The sequence below is a fragment of the Anarrhichthys ocellatus genome, unplaced genomic scaffold (assembly GCF_004355925.1).
Source record: "Anarrhichthys ocellatus isolate YVR2014 unplaced genomic scaffold, GSC_Weel_1.0 scaffold58, whole genome shotgun sequence".
Taxonomy (NCBI): domain Eukaryota; kingdom Metazoa; phylum Chordata; class Actinopteri; order Perciformes; family Anarhichadidae; genus Anarrhichthys; species Anarrhichthys ocellatus.
The window spans coordinates 895,564-911,417 of NW_022280088.1; the positions used below are offsets into that span (position 1 = coordinate 895,564).

A 15,854-nucleotide genomic window follows, 5' to 3' on the forward strand; every position below is an offset into this window, starting at 1 on the left:
GGACCCTCTGACATTCAGCGAGGCTCGTTTCCGTCCCTCTCTGGAAGAGCGCTTGGAGAGCATCATAAGTGGTGCCGCGCTAATGGCTGACTCCTCATGCACACGTGACGACCGCCGTGAACGCATTGTGGCTGAGTGCAACGCTGTTCGACAGGCCCTGCAAGACCTGTTGAGCGAGTACATGAACAATGTAAGTGACCTCTCTGATAATTTGATACTCACTAGCTAACTGCAACTGCAACACTTGCTCATTCGCGCACCTCGGAACACACATACATCATTGAAAGCAGACACACATGCTGCTGATCTCCTTTGTCTTCTCTACTACATTTTTGGTGAAATGCAGAACCAAACACCTCGCTCATGATACTTTCACCTGCCATCAAGTGTTACACCTAAAGCAAAAACCTTCTGTTTAGGCTAGCTCAGCAACTCTGAGCCTTACTCAATCCAAGTTATGTCCTTTGTTTGACATATGTGGCATTATTTGGTATTTGTGTTCTTAGAGTAGTGCGACAGGTGCAAAGGCGGGAGGAGATGAGACGGTGAAAGGTAAGCTGTTGGTGAAAATGAGCTCTTTGACGTGCCTAGAAAAGATGTCTGTCGACCAGGTCTATTTTAGCATCAATTTATTGATAACTTCATGTCCCCATTATTATGGAAATTATGGGCTTTTGTCTTTTGGCTTTTTTTTTTTTTTTTTTCAATTAAAAAAAAAAAATCATACAATAATGGTAATGCATACGTTTGTATATTGCAACTCTTAACCTATTGGGCAACAACAGTATTTTCCTTCTTGGAGAAGCCGCACTTTTCCTCTTCATTTGGGGAGCCGTTTTCCTCACGCACCACTGTGATTGGCACGGCCGTTGAAAGGTTATGAGTCTGGCCAAGACAATAATTAATCATCACACACATCCAATTTATATTTGACTTCAACAGACCCTTTTGTGCATATAGAGCTGTGAGCTTTTTCTACATTAGCAAAAGTAATAGATGCACTTGGATACACTGTTATTGACCTTGCACACATCATTTTGTTCTTTGTGCTGGATTTTGCGATAATGCTATTAACACAGGAGCCCTAACATTTCTGAAATGTTCTATGTGAAATGTTTTATAATTTTAATAGCAAGTGTTAGACTCATCGTTGCAGTTTTTCTGCAGAGAAAACTGTTGGCAGAATACTTGAAAGTATAATGCACATGCATTTTGACTGTGTACCTGGAAAAAAAAAAACTTGGTATACAATATAGAATAGAATATTCAAGGGTTCACGGATAAAACAAACTCATTCAAGTTAATTAATCACAATTATACCCACGCAGGTGGGGTACTTTATTCCAATCAACTGATTAAAGACAGCCAATTAACAACAACATGGTCATATGCGGCATAACCTTCAAACATACATGTAAACTAACTCCTGAGTAGATGACTTACATGATGATAAAGAACAGCTTACTCTGTGTTCATTAACGAAAGCTGTAATTATCTTGTCAAATTAAAATTGAATTAAAACAATTCATAACTTTTTTTTTTTCTTTTTATGATACATTCTTTCAAGGTTTTCATGGAAATATTAATGTAAAGTTAATATTGAGACACGATCAACATGGCAACCTTTCAGGTGCCCCTTAACAAAGCCCTAAATCACTGAAAAGGCAGCGCCTATTACTTCCGCAGTGGGGCACTTACTAGGCCAGCCTGAATTGTTAGATAACATCTAATGGGCCTCGACTGTTGGTGAGTTATTGCTGTGATCAAAATGACTGTAATGTACCCGTTCTACTAATCTGGGACTCAGAGTCCACATTGGTAATGTTAGCCTCGGGTAACATAGCCATCTGTGGAGGAAGAAGCTCAGGAGATGTTAATACCTTTACTATGCTGCTGGTGGTAAATGGAGAATTAACAGTTATCTTAATATGTTCTTATGTTCTCTTCAGAACCTGTTACCCTGTCTTTTTTTTCAGCTGTTTAGTGTTAGCTTTTTAAACCATTACACGGTTATGGTTATATATTGTACATATGATGTTGTTCTTTTTGTTTGAGATTGATTGAGATTTTTCTATGCTTTATTCGTTTGTAACGACTTGCTTCCTGTTGGGTCACCATTGTAAATGAGAACTGGTTCTCAATTGACTAATCTGGTTAAATAAAGGTAAAATAAATAAATATATAAAATAAGTGAAATGAGAACTTGCAGGATTTAAATGTGAGCTGGTGATCTTTAGTGGGCCATCAGTACTGCTGCTGTGTCAAGGAGGGACTCAGAGTGTGAAGGACTTGATTTCTCCTTAAAGGAGGACTACTTTAGTACCTCATTCACCACTGTGAAAATCTAGGCCATCCTGAAAGCAGCTCTCAAAAACGCTCTTTTTAGTGAATATTAGAAACAACCACAATATTTAAACCTGCATCATTTAATGTATCTTAAGTTTTGTTTGATGACCAAAATTAAATCTTAATGATAATGCATGTGCGACCTGCTGGAACTGTCTTCTAACGATCGATTCAGTGTGTATTACGTGTAATTTGTGACCATTGAGCAATTAGCGAGCCAGCTGTCTATTGATCCCTACAGTATATCGGTTCTCCTGCTGGCAAAAGGCCCTGTGTAATACTATATAATCTTCAACCTAATTATGTGTATTTGTTGTGGCGTCTGGGCTCATAACGTTTTCCAGAAACAATAGGGTGCTATTAGATAAGACTCCTTATTAGATTAGAGATCCTCTCTGGTTGTAATAGAATATTAACAGTGCAACAGCAGTAGTTCTACACTCGGCATGCATGTGTGTGTGTCTGTGAACGTTTGCGGGAAATGACCTGCACTTGTTGTCAAAACATGTTTTTATTGTTTTTTTTGATTGTTGTTTTCAACACTCTCCCGCTGTGTTACACGCCACTTCTCACAACTTGGAGACAAAAGGTAACATAATGCTCTGGTTTTAAAAGATATTTGATCTTTAGAAAATAATCTGAATGGTAATCACTTTAATTTTTGACAATAATGTCATTGGTCTGTCTCTTTTTTGTCTTGTTTTACTTGGGAAACTGATTTTGTAGTTATGATAACAGTTATTTTTTTATGTATTTAATATTATCAGTTGCAGCCCAGCAGGAGACATTTCTAGTTGTGTGGTTGATTCATAGGACCAGTCTGCAAAATCACTGAAGAAACATGAAAATTATTTTTGTCTAACGTAAAAAAACAAAGGCTCTGTGATGTGTATAAACGGTATGGCTCTTTTATTCATAACAAAACGCGCCTGCCATCATTTCCTCAGAGTATGGTATAAAAGCCACCGAGATCTTCTCCTTTTACCAACTCTCTGAAAACAAAAAAATCACGTGTGTGTTCATGAACATGAGATGCCCTCTCCCCCTCTTAAGGCAAAGCAGTTTTTTGCTAAGGTAATTGTGCCCTGCTTCATTAGGCCCGTGAGTTGTGCTTTAGAGGCTACAGCTGGGAGATTGCTGACAGCCCCTGGCTGTCCTAGCAAAGAAGGGGGAGTAAATCACAGAGACACAAAAAACAAAATGCTTCCACTTCTCAGCTCAGCATCCCCTGAGGGTAAAACAACAAACAAGAGTGAATGTCGAAGATATCGTTACCAAGCCTGCTCGTGAATTGTGTTATTCAATAAATCATATACGTAGGTGCTTAAAATAGCAATACATCTCCTTCAAGAAATGAATGCTTGTTAAACCCAACTCCTCTCTAAAAACAGTACTATATGTCCTTAACTCAAGATGTTGAGTGATGCCTTTCTGCGTAGCACAGTAGGAAGAGAGCAATTTTTTACTTTTCTTTCTCAGACATTTTCATTCATTCTTTTATTTTTTGAGAGACATCTTAAATCTCAAATAGTCAGTTTCAGTGACATGTAATTCGTAGGCATTACTGTGTCCCTGTCTGACGTTTTGCTTTAACAAAAATCATTTGTTTTTTGATATAGTTTTACTGCAGTCCAGGCAAAAAAAAAAAGGTATGTACTGTATGTATATACAGTACATATAAACAACCTCAACTGGTTGAGAGTTCAGGCACCCGGGGATCATGTCATTAATGTCGTGCCATATAACACACTTTGTGCTGGCAATTTACAGCTCACTTTGTCAAATATGAGACATTACCTCCAACTGATTTCTACCAGTAAAAAGTCCTAGCATAGTGTTTGACTGTAGGTCCCTGTGGGATGGGATTCATAAGTGCTGATGCAAATTCTAATCTTAAAACTTGCACACTATGCATTCCATACTGGTAACAACAAATAGTGATACGAATAAGCCACAGACTGAACCGGCAAGTGACTGGATCCCGTCTGAACTCAATTAGACATCCTTATAAAAGTACGAACATAGTCGCTGAGGAACCACGATAGATTTTGGATAATGAATGACGCCTTTGTCAATGACGTAGATTCCAGCTGCAGAGGATATAAATAGCTCTCCATTCAATATGGAAAGTAGCAGTTAAAACCATTTTTCATCACAAAAACATCCAGACACAGGCTTCCCCACAGCTAAATGTTAGCAGTTGCCACTCTGACAAAGTTGCTCCTGGCTGTACAGAAGTCCTGTTGTTCAAAGTTTTCTGAAGCAATGTACACATTACCTTGCCTTTATGTTTCCTCATGCTTCTACATTCAGCCACACCCCTTGCCCCTGCCCACATACAAATTGTTATAGGAAGCTTGAACCACAGCACAAGGTTAATCAATGTGGTAGCTGGCAATAAATTAGGTTCAAGTGACAGGAGAATGTCCATACCTGTCTCTGTTGCTGGTGATCTGTGATTGGTGACAGCAGGCTCGGCTCCCTGGCTGGTGCTGAATCATCAGGAGCAGCTGATTTAGTTACGGCAGCTCGGACAGGGCCAATCTATCAATTGATCTTGGGAGTAATGCATTACCAGCTTGGGTCAAGTGAGCCTGGGCAGAATATAGCCACAGCCAGAAACCACGGCAGGTGAATACGGGCATTTCAGCAGGCCCGTGAGCAGCAGAGAGAAGGATTTAGGGAGTGTGATAGCAAGTGCTCTAATCTCACTGTTAGCTGAATTTGGCACATCAAACTAAACACGGGTTGTGAGGTAGGATGATCATCAGGGAGAGACTGATGGCCTTCTTGCTCACACAGCTCCTCTGGGAGTTGCCACGTATAAAATGCTCGATCAACAATTGGAGTGCCTGATCACATACTGTAAAATGTTTCAGCTTTGTGTGTTTGCTTGTGCAGTCCACATCAGATCATATCTTCTTGACCTGCAATTGTCTTTATTGCGAAAATAAAGGTACTTGAGTCAGGACAAATACTATAAGAGAGAGATAGTGAGGGCAGCCAAAGCTATACTGAACTTTGAGCATTGGAAGGGAAGGTGTGAGTAGTGATCAATAGTGAGCCCCTGGGCTAAAAGGCCATTATATACTTATATATTAAAGAATAACTGTTTAGATGTCTGAGAGAAGTGAAATCCCCTCTCCCAACAGTTGGGCATGTGTTGTATTTAATACAATTTTTTTTTCCTCAACATAAGTTGACTGCCTGTGTTCACGAATGAATTGCATCAAGATACAATCTGCGGTGCTAGTTGATACAAAAGAAAGTTTTGTAGAAGAGGAAATATTAATGAACCCCTAAAAAGCTTTCTTAATTTTTTTTTGTTTAGGCACAAGTAAAGATAACATCTGCCTGTTACAATTCATGAATGAGGCCCTGTGGTTGTGTAAAACTCCTCTTCCCATCTGAGACCATCTCGTCTCAGATGGGAAGCGTCAGTCTGTTGAGATAAACCACACAGTCAGCAGTTGCCCACACTGTCTCTCCTCATTGTCTAGAAACCTCCTCACAATGAATTTGTACCGAACAAAACCCGACACTGCCAAGGTACTGCCACAAAACACAAAACAAGCCTGCTAGGGTTTTTAATCATTCTTGTGTTTACACTGCAACATGATCTCAGTGCCACTAAAGTTTGAAGAACAAAGCTGAACAAAACAGACCTGATCAATACCTCTTCCGTCCCCTCGCTCCGCCGATGTGCTCCACTGTCCATCACCCTAAGCTGGCTGAAGGGCACAGCTGTAACAGATGCAAGGAGGCTGAATTTACCTTGACAGGGTTTTCTAAGGCTAATTGGCTGTGTGGGGGGCATCAGAAATAACAGCAGTGATAGGTTCTCTCACAGGGGACTAGGTATTACTGTAGGTCACAATTTAAGTCCATGTCTTCTATGTTTGGATCTAAACTATCGCTTGTGTCATTGTCAAGTGATACGTTTCTTTAGAAATGTTTATCTAGAAATGCTGTAATAAGAATACATACAATAGCCCAACAGTAGCTTAGTGGTATAATTGTATCCTTGAGAGAGTGCATCATTGGAATAGCTTTAACGCTGAATTACTAGTATAATAATGTGTCTAGTGTGATTGCAGAGACAGATCATGCTAATCAAGGGTGTTAAAGAAAGTCAGATGTCTATATTATTTTACTTCATTTGGCCAAATAGTAGATGTAAATGGTGGTTGGGTAGACATTAGGGATTTGGGCCGCTTAAACATCTGTTGTCGCTTCTGAAAAACAATATAAACGTAGATCTTGTCTCTGACCTTTGAGTGGTGAGGTGAGGGAAAGCTAACACAAAAAAGGAAAAGAAGGAAAAGGATGTTTATTTGGTTTCAGTCTATCTTTTTCACTCACATTCCTCCTGTTTGTTTCCCCCAGAGTGTACTTAATCTATACTTTTTCTTCTTCTGTTCGTTTTTCTCTTCGTATTATTTTCTAAAAATATACTTTCCGCCATCTGGAGTTTAAAGATCTGCCACACGCCTTAGCTCAAACTTATGACAATAATTAACAGCGTACAAATGTACAATGATGGCCATATCTCACTGCTGGAAATATATTAAGTTCATAAACTCATATTTAAAAAGGTCATTGTTAAAGGAATGGCACAGCAGAGTTTAACCAATAAGCAATATACAGCACACCAGTAGAGATGTGTGCAGCGAGTATCCACTCGAAGGAGGAAATCCACCAAGATCCAGGGTGTTAAATACAAATAACATTGAACAATCAATGATGTGTGTGTTCCTGTCCATTTCTTATCCTCACTAGTAGGCCCTATATGTTCCCTTATTATTCTAAGAGAAGCATATTATTTCCTTGTTACAACAATGTAAATGTTGCCACATGGTATTCATTTGGTACTGGTTTTAATGTCAGAGTTCATCAAAATCTTCATTTAATGATTAGAGAGCACGTTTGCAGTACCTCCTCTCTCTTTTCAGTTATTCCCTTTGTTTATTCCTCTCTATTTTTTCCAATTGTCCTCACATCACGGTCCTTCCAGACTCAGCACTTACACCCCGTTAAGTGTCCCAGGCCAGGCAATAAATCATTGGTTCCCCACAGCGTTCCATGCCCTCCCTCCCATCTGTCAACAACTAATGCGCCACACGACAAGCTGCAATCCACTGTGCACAAACCACTCACTTTGAACAACGTGGCTTGCTCAGCCATTGAAGGCTGGCTCACAGACATAGCCCCTGAAGATTGACCAGAAGGCCCAGGTAAAAACTGTAAGTGTATTTAAGGCCCTCTGGAGACTCGACAGACTACTTTATTCTTACTATTCAGTCTGAGAACAAGTTGGAGAAAAGTGAAGCAACATGACCAAAAGCTCAAACAGGGTTCCTGCTGTAAAACATTCACCAAACAACCCATAAGGTGCAACGATTATCTCTTCTTATGCTGCAATATCGCCGAGCCCCACTCCCATTCAGTTATATTGGATTGCATTATTTTGAATGTTCTTTCAATGCCTTCAGACAAAATAATTGTAGCTCATCAACTATGAAACAAGCAGCGCTGGTATTGTGTTCACCTCTTGAGTGTGTGTGTGTGTGTGTGTCATCCCTGCAAAATGTGGTCCTGTAGACACTTACTGCAGCGGTAGCTACCACTGAAGCGGTTTTCAGTGTTTGGCTGTGGACAGATTGTGTGACTGTGATAGTGTCACAACCGTTCAAGTTACAGTTACAAAACCTTACAGAAGTGTAGTTGAGATCAAACGGAAGGCCGAGTTTGAAGATGAACAGTTAACAAGTTAAGTCAAGGAAAGTTTATTTGTAAAGCACATTTCCTCAAAGTGCTTTACATAAGGCATACACGCGTCATTAAGGTCAAGGATGTGTTTCTTAAGGTTTTTTACAATGCAAACTCATTTGTGTTTCGCAGGTACTGCTTATTTTTACGCCTCTGCGCCGCCAATTTGCACCTCTGCGCCAGCTCTATCAATGGATGTTATTTTGTATGAACAGTTTGAAAAACAAGTCATTATTAGTACATTGCAAAGAAAATGCTGTACAATGGTTCAACCGGACTGACAACTGAAGAGGCAGAAAAAGGCAAAGATCACTCTTTACTTCTTACTTTAATTTATTTCGCAAAAGTTAAATGAGAATAGAAGAAAATCACCAGTTATTGGTAAAATAAACAGTTTAGCATCTAATTGTGTGCAGATTTAAATGGGAACAAGGTCCTGTTTCAGTGTGAAGTGCACAATAATGAACTCACAAATCACAGTTCCAACCTCTTCAATCTAGTAGAGAAATACAAACAGCTACCCACATTATTTAAATAATGGTCTAGGCTCACTGGCTTTTCTGGATTGGGAAATCAGTAGTATAGCATGTAACAATATGGGGACGTTGACTAAATGTAAGTTTTAATAATTTAATTCTTAATAAAACTATTACAAATGTAAAATTAATACATTTGATATTTGAACTATATCTTCTTTGTTTCTGTTAATATACTCATTATGGAAGGAAAGAAGAAAAACATGCCTTGTGTACACTCCTGTGCAAGGATGAGCTGATTGTGATGTTTAAAAATCATGTTCACATGCTTGTGAACGCAATAACTCAGGAATGGCCTCGGTGAATTTCTTCACATTTGGCACAAACATGCACTTGGACTCAAGATGAACTGACTAGAGTTTAGAGGGCAAAAGTCAATATGACCTCACAAAACACATTTTTGGCCGTAACTCAATACTTGATTTGCAAATTCTGACATGTTCACAGAAATGTCTGTTTGGATAAAATGATGTAGTGATGATATTTTGGATAGGCGTGGACGTACAGAACTACTTGACTGGTTGGCCGAGGCATACAACCGAGAGGCGTTTTTGGCCCATGCATTCAAATGTTGCAAACCTCAGACTACAATAGATCCCCAGGCACTCTTTTTGGTTGAGATTTAGAGACGGTGCTGGCCATTTGAGTAAAGTTAGATTTATTTCTGTGATACTGCCATAACCCTTTTAAGATTATGCTTCTGATATAGTGCAATTATCCTGTTGAAAATATGTATGCGAGAAATGCTGTTGCCCATCCAGTATCTGCAATACTGCTTAAATACAAGGTCTACTGTGCTTGGTAGGTATTATAGAGTGTAATGTTTGCCAAAGAGTAGTTAGTCTGCTGTTCAATCTGCTCTTTTTAAAAAGGCAGCATTAAGGGGAAAGACAAACAGAGAGCTAGACAGAACGATGAGAATGGAGGGAAAGAGAAACAAAGTCCAGAGCCGTGTTTGTGGTTTAAATGTGTTGGAAGCAAATCCACAAAGGACACTCTTCATTTTTTTCTTTTTTACTTTTTATAATTTCAGTCTTGTATATATTAAGTGGTTGTGGAATATTTGCCTCAATCTAAACGGGACATCTGGTTAGCCCTAAATGCTTATCATTCAGTTTAGATCATGTTGTATCCATAGCTTCAGCTTCCTGTTTTAGCTGACATTAGCAGGAACTGACATGGTCTTAATGGTACAGGTGAGTATTTTTGAGAGGCGTCTATCCTTTAACTCCCTTAACCTCTGTATTGGATACAGTTTTGCTTCGACAGATCTGTGCAATTGAATCCTGCATGATTTTTGCAGTGTTTGTCAAAAGCCTGCCAAATTTAAAATCCCAAAACTATGATTATCAAGATCTGTAAGAAAACCCCCACTGATCCAAAGGTCATTTAGACTTAATCATTGATGTAAACTGGACCTAATGATTGTTTGGATCCTCACACTGCATTACAAAGTTTAATTTCCCCCTAAAGTCTATGAAATGCTCTTTGTAACACCTCCTCGTGCATCTGAAAACAACACGATATGGCTCTTGTCTAGCCTGTGTGCTTACCAATCGTGCAAGCAGTAGCTATAATTTCACCCAGAGAATACTGCCTGCCATGCTCTCCATTCCAATTACGCTTCGCTGTGGCTCGAAAAGAAACGGAATCCTCTTTAGGCGGAAGCAAGCAACTATCACATGGCTATCAAAATGCCCTCATGTCACCATCTCCGATTGAGGTGATCAGATAAATGAGACTTTAATTGGGTTTTTTAGGCTAATTCATATTAGGAGATGAGATAGAATTATCCAGAAATGTATTAATGCAATAAAAAGCTCTCAGATCTGGCAGCTATATTGCATTAGAAAGCTGCCTGCCCTTCTCGTGTTTTCCCCCTCCCTCCGCTCTCCTCCAAGGGCTTGCTGTGTTGAGCACCGCTAACATGATTGACATTGATAGCTGGATCAAACTATAGAATCAACCCTAATATTATTAAGCGAGCAGACACGAAAGCAAAGACCTGTGCTCTAACTGTATTAACCGCTACATATGTTAGGGTTATGGATGCAGGAGGCGCAATGCTTTGGGAAATCAAGCGTGCAAGCCACAATTTCCCTGTGGATGTGTGACCTTTGTGCCTTTGATGTGCAATGCTGAGTGCATGTGCAAATCCATGTATACGTGCACATGCTGGCTTGTGCATACCGATTCCTCTTGATGTTTTTACAATAATTAGGCATTATCGTCAGTTCTGTTGTCATTGCCGAACAGACAATCATTTAACATAAATAAGCCCTCTATTGGTCCACAACCGTTTTTGAGGAAAAAGAGTTAGTCATGGAGGGTGTCATGTAGCAGCGAGCAGTAGTGCATTCTATCCTAATAACACGCTTTTCAAATACGATGCTATCCCCACTATTACTGCCAAATGCTTTGGTATCAGTGAGAAGAATTGATGAAATAGCTTCTAGTCATCCTCCACTTGCCAGGCTACACATCCCCGTGTTTGGGCCAGCGGACCTGACCACCTTTGTGTTTAAACCCTCAATGCCAACCTGTCAGCCATGTCATCCAAGTTCCAAAGAACATCTTTTTGATACTGTTGGTTTTGTCTTCATCAAGGTGGAAGTACTTAGAGTTTGCATTCAATTAAAATACAGAATGTGGAATTTATCAAATTTTAACTTTAAAAAAGTTTAAGAGTCATTTTGGAGCAGTGACTTTATTGTTCCACTACTCACTAACTGCATAGTCTCTGCACGTTAGCCACAATAATCTAGTTTCCAAAGGATGTCGTCTGAACAATGAGTCATCTATCTCACTGTTAAACAATGTTTAAAAAAGAAAATGAATTCAAACTGTTTGTGATTGAGCTGAACTTATTGCTCTCTGTAACTAACAGCTTTATTTCCCAGTGAAGGTGTCCCAAAGTTCAAACTCATTGCTTCTGCATTTCGGTATGCTCATCAAATACTTTTCTCTTTGCCGCTCTGTCAGGGACACCATACAACACTCACTCCACTTTGCACACATTACTGATTTTGAAAAAAAAATTTGCCTGGTTTGATGAAGCCACTGTAAAGTGTATTTAAATTTTTCTTCACACTATCAGTTGGTGGAAATTACAAAATTGTATCATTAAAAGCAAATGTGTATTTTGCCTCCATCTCAAACAGGCTGTCAGCATGGTGCTCTACTGTGCCCTGTGTAGATATACAATTAGATTTCTAAAATGTATGACTTTTGGGATGGGAAATTACAAAGTCAAATATAAAATGGCAGTGTTGCATCCTCACTTGTCAGTGTTTTCTTCCCTGTTTCTTTAATCCCCCACTTCTGCAAGGTAAATAAAAGTTGCAAAGGATTGTGACGTTTAATCAACTAATTGCATTTGTGGACTTTCCAGGCAGAATTTCTGACCCGGGTCTTGGAAAGCTAATTTGCAGAGAAGCACAGAAATCGGCATGCGGTCTGGCACATATTAGGTTTTTTGCATCCATTATTCCTCTCGTTCCTATCTTACTTAGACGTATCTCTCTTTCTGTCTGTTCAGTCACATCCCTTTACCCTCACTCGCTTCTCTCCTCTCTGTGATTGAGCCGCTTCGTGAAATGTACTGGTGCCCCAAACACAAAGCAATTCCCCTTCTCATGGGAAACATCCGACTGCCCTTTGTGGCGTCACGTCAGACGTTTGTATTGAGTTTCTGTTCTACTGTCTGCTTTTGATGATGTATAGAAGCCTTGAGACCCCTCTGAATTCCGTAGTAATTGTACGACTATCTCTCTGCTATCTTTTAAGCGTTCTATTGGTCCGGTCCAAAACAAGGGAGACCCTGAAACAATGGAAATGGTTAGAAAGGATTCTAAAAGCTATAAAAGTGAAAGTGTCTCTCTCTGTGTTCGCTGTCACAAGGAGCAGCATGAGCAAGTGTTGTAAGCAAGTAAGTAGGGATGTGGCACTACACTTATTTTTCACATTATCTCTAAATGATTAGGTCTATTTAGTTAGAGGGTGTGAATAAATGTTCTCTTAATTTTGTCTTTATTTTTTATTTTCGATTACTAATCAATTTAAAATGTATCCAGTGACTTCATTACGTTCATTGATGAAACCGACAAACAGATGGAGCTTGTGTCATATTGATTCTTTGCCTCCCTCTCATTTTTATTATATTGTTACTCTGCAGCAGAGTCCAATTTCATTACACCCTCTGGATCCATATAACAGCACAAACTCATCTTCGTGTCACTAATAAAGTGATTACTTGGATGGAGAAAAGGTCTGAAATGCTTTTTTCATGGCTTCTGTGTGATAATTCCCTGAAGTACGGGGGAAATATGGGTGACTATCGTGTCAGGGAAGAATGGGTGGGGGCTGTGCTGTTTGAGGAGGCTTTATAGCTCCCTGACCTTTTAAAGATATAGATTGTTGTTCTGTTAAAGCATATACACCCAGTTATTGCCTGTTCTTTTATAATGCATTATTGATTTTGATAGGTTTATTTCTCTATTCAAAGGCCAAAAAAGCACTTGCATTTGTATCTAAGAGTGGGCATGAAAAATGAGTTATTTTCTGTTGTATCAGGCCTCTCGTTGCTATGCAATTGGAAGTTTAGAACGGAACTTGACATGAATCAACACTGATAGGTCACAAATTGACTGTAATTGTTGCTGCCACTGAATTAGGGTGCTTTGGAATTTGTTCTTTAGTAGATTTTGAACAACTTGATTTTCTTCATGGATAATTAACTTGGTCATTATTGATGTATTTCTTTGTTTATAGGAATACAGGGTTATCATTTAACAAAATGAAAACATTTAAATTGTTTCAAACAGATCTTAGAGACACAACTTGCACTAGTGTGCACTAGTTTACCAGCTCATGGTCTCCTTGTGTGGTTGTTGCTGCAAATTGTCTCTCCAGAGGGCCCTCCCACACGCTCACACTTACAGTCTCATACGCTTACACAAAAATGATTAATTCCTGTGCTTTATGTTGCTTCTAAGAAGTTATTTATAAATGAAAAACATTTTCGACAGTACTGTTGCCTGCTTAGCTTCTTACCAATCAAAAGCTCCCACATTCATTTGAAAACCTCCAGAGACCCATTATGTTGTTTAAGTGTACACAACTGAACTGAACATATTGATAAATATGGCACGTAACAGAAATTAAATCTTTTCATTTCAAAGAAAACATGAGTTGACCATAAACAAAACATGTTTGCAATATTATATACTTTTTATGATTTTGACTTTCATTTAAATAGCCTATATACAGATTAATAAATAGCTTTCTCTAGCTCTATGTGGCGTAGTAGGTAAAGTGAATCTCAATAAAACTACTGAACTTCCAGTTTGTTGTTGAAGTTTTCCAATGGAACTGAGGCTACTTTATGATCAACAAGACAGTTCCCAGATTGAGCTAATCCCATATTCAACTTTAGTTCTGCCTCCATTTGGGCCTTCTTCAAAAATCCACATTCTAATTCTCCTAAATTGAAGGTAGTGTTGAGATGTTGAGGCTACCATCAGGCCCTTTTAAGCTACAGTTCAATATCGATGACACCCAGTAAAATTTGAAATCCAATGCACGCAGAATCGTACATTTTGAAGTGCATGAGGCATACTTTTGTATGGCAACATAAATATTAGCACAAGCTTCACTGCAACATACTAGTATATTACTGACCTTGCATATTCTATGCTGTTTAAGGAGCTGCATGAAAGTGAGCTTGGTGTTAGATGAGGTTTTTTGGGTCTTTGGCGCTAAAAATAGACATCCTGGTAACAAAGGCCTCATTTTTCAAAGCATGCAAGTTCTATATCGCTGTTTAAGACTTGCCTGTATACACAAGTAAGTATGTTGGTATAAATCAAACATATATAATGCATGCACACCTGTATGCAGTGAACAATGATAAATTCTACCTGTTCTACAACCATCTGCTTGTGCAGAAAAAGGCTAATTTGCATAAGGAAACACCCTCAATTGGCCTTACATAGACAATGTCCTTTAAAAAGACAGAGTATCCTGAATGTAAGGCGACTTGTGAAACAATTGAGCTTCTGAGAAAGAATAGGAGCAGCTTTAAAAAAATAATTAGGTTGAAGCACTGCTAACCCTAACCCACCCAAATGGATATACTGCATAAAAACACCAAAAAATAGATATAAACAGGAGAGCAGGTGAAAAACACAGTCAACACAGTGGTTCTAAATACATGCATATGTGGACACACAAGACCAAATGTATCTATTATACATTTTTTAAAGAAGTGCTACCTCACAAAACTATGTGCACCCAGCTTTAATGAGGCCGCAGGTACAGACTAAATGCCTGGTCTGAATGGGCACGATTACAGGATAATGATTCATATTCATATTGACCATACTGTATGTTGCCCAACCAGTAGACACAATTTAACATTTGGAACTTAATAATAATAATACATTTTATTTATATAGCGCTTTTCATAAAACTCAAAGACACTTTACATTAAAATCATCACATATAAAAGCAATACACTAAAAACATAAAATACACAATAGTGGTCACACATTAAAAGCAGTTTTGAACAGGTGGGTTTTGATCTGTGATTTGATACCTTTTCAAAACTTCCACAGTATATTTTGCTGAAATGAATTTCCACAATACATATTTCATGTACCAGATGTGTCTTATTACGAGGCACTGGCTGTACACAGACGGTCGTCTAGTTTAATGGGAGGCTTAATAAATTGTTCAAAAAGGGTAGTGTGCTCTCTTGCTCCATCTGTCATAGATTTGTAGGAATACTGCAGCGACTAAGTCCGTCCTGGACATTACTCAGGCCAAGTCTTGGACTGCAACTCGTATGAATTGAATATAGGTGCATATCTACATATATATATTATTTATAATATATTTCACGTTTGTGAACCATGTTGCAGGCCCTTGCCCTCCAGCCAGGATACAATTTGGCACTGTCTTCTGGCATTACAAATCTGCACTTATTGGCCTGATTGGGTCTGATAGGCACACTTTGTAAAGCCATAACTGCTTCACCTGGGGTCTAGTTTTAATTAAATTTCATGTCTGTGTGCAAATTGTGGGGGGTGTGTGTGTGTGTGTGTGTGTGTGTTTTTCGAAACAGTGTGAGGTCCAATGTAGATTTTCTTTCTTTCCCTGCAGTTTTCCTTATCTCAAGTTAAGCACAGTAACAAGTCCTCCTTT

The 15,854-nt window shown here is 38.9% G+C and overlaps 1 protein-coding gene across 3 annotated transcripts in view; it reads left to right on the forward strand.

The window, feature by feature from the left end:
• LOC116396721 (catenin alpha-2-like) overlaps positions 1 to 15,854 on the forward strand; it is a 186,766-nt gene that overhangs the window by 86,963 nt on the left and 83,949 nt on the right. For 2 of the 3 annotated variants that reach the window (XM_031871499.1, XM_031871500.1), the window contains exon 7: positions 1 to 190. This exon is cut by the window's left edge and continues 14 nt beyond it. In XM_031871499.1, coding sequence (XP_031727359.1) covers positions 1 to 190 — 190 coding nt within the window. Of the gene's footprint in view, positions 191 to 506; positions 15,144 to 15,854 lie in introns of those variants that run through there. The other variant, XM_031871498.1, reaches the window with a different exon arrangement.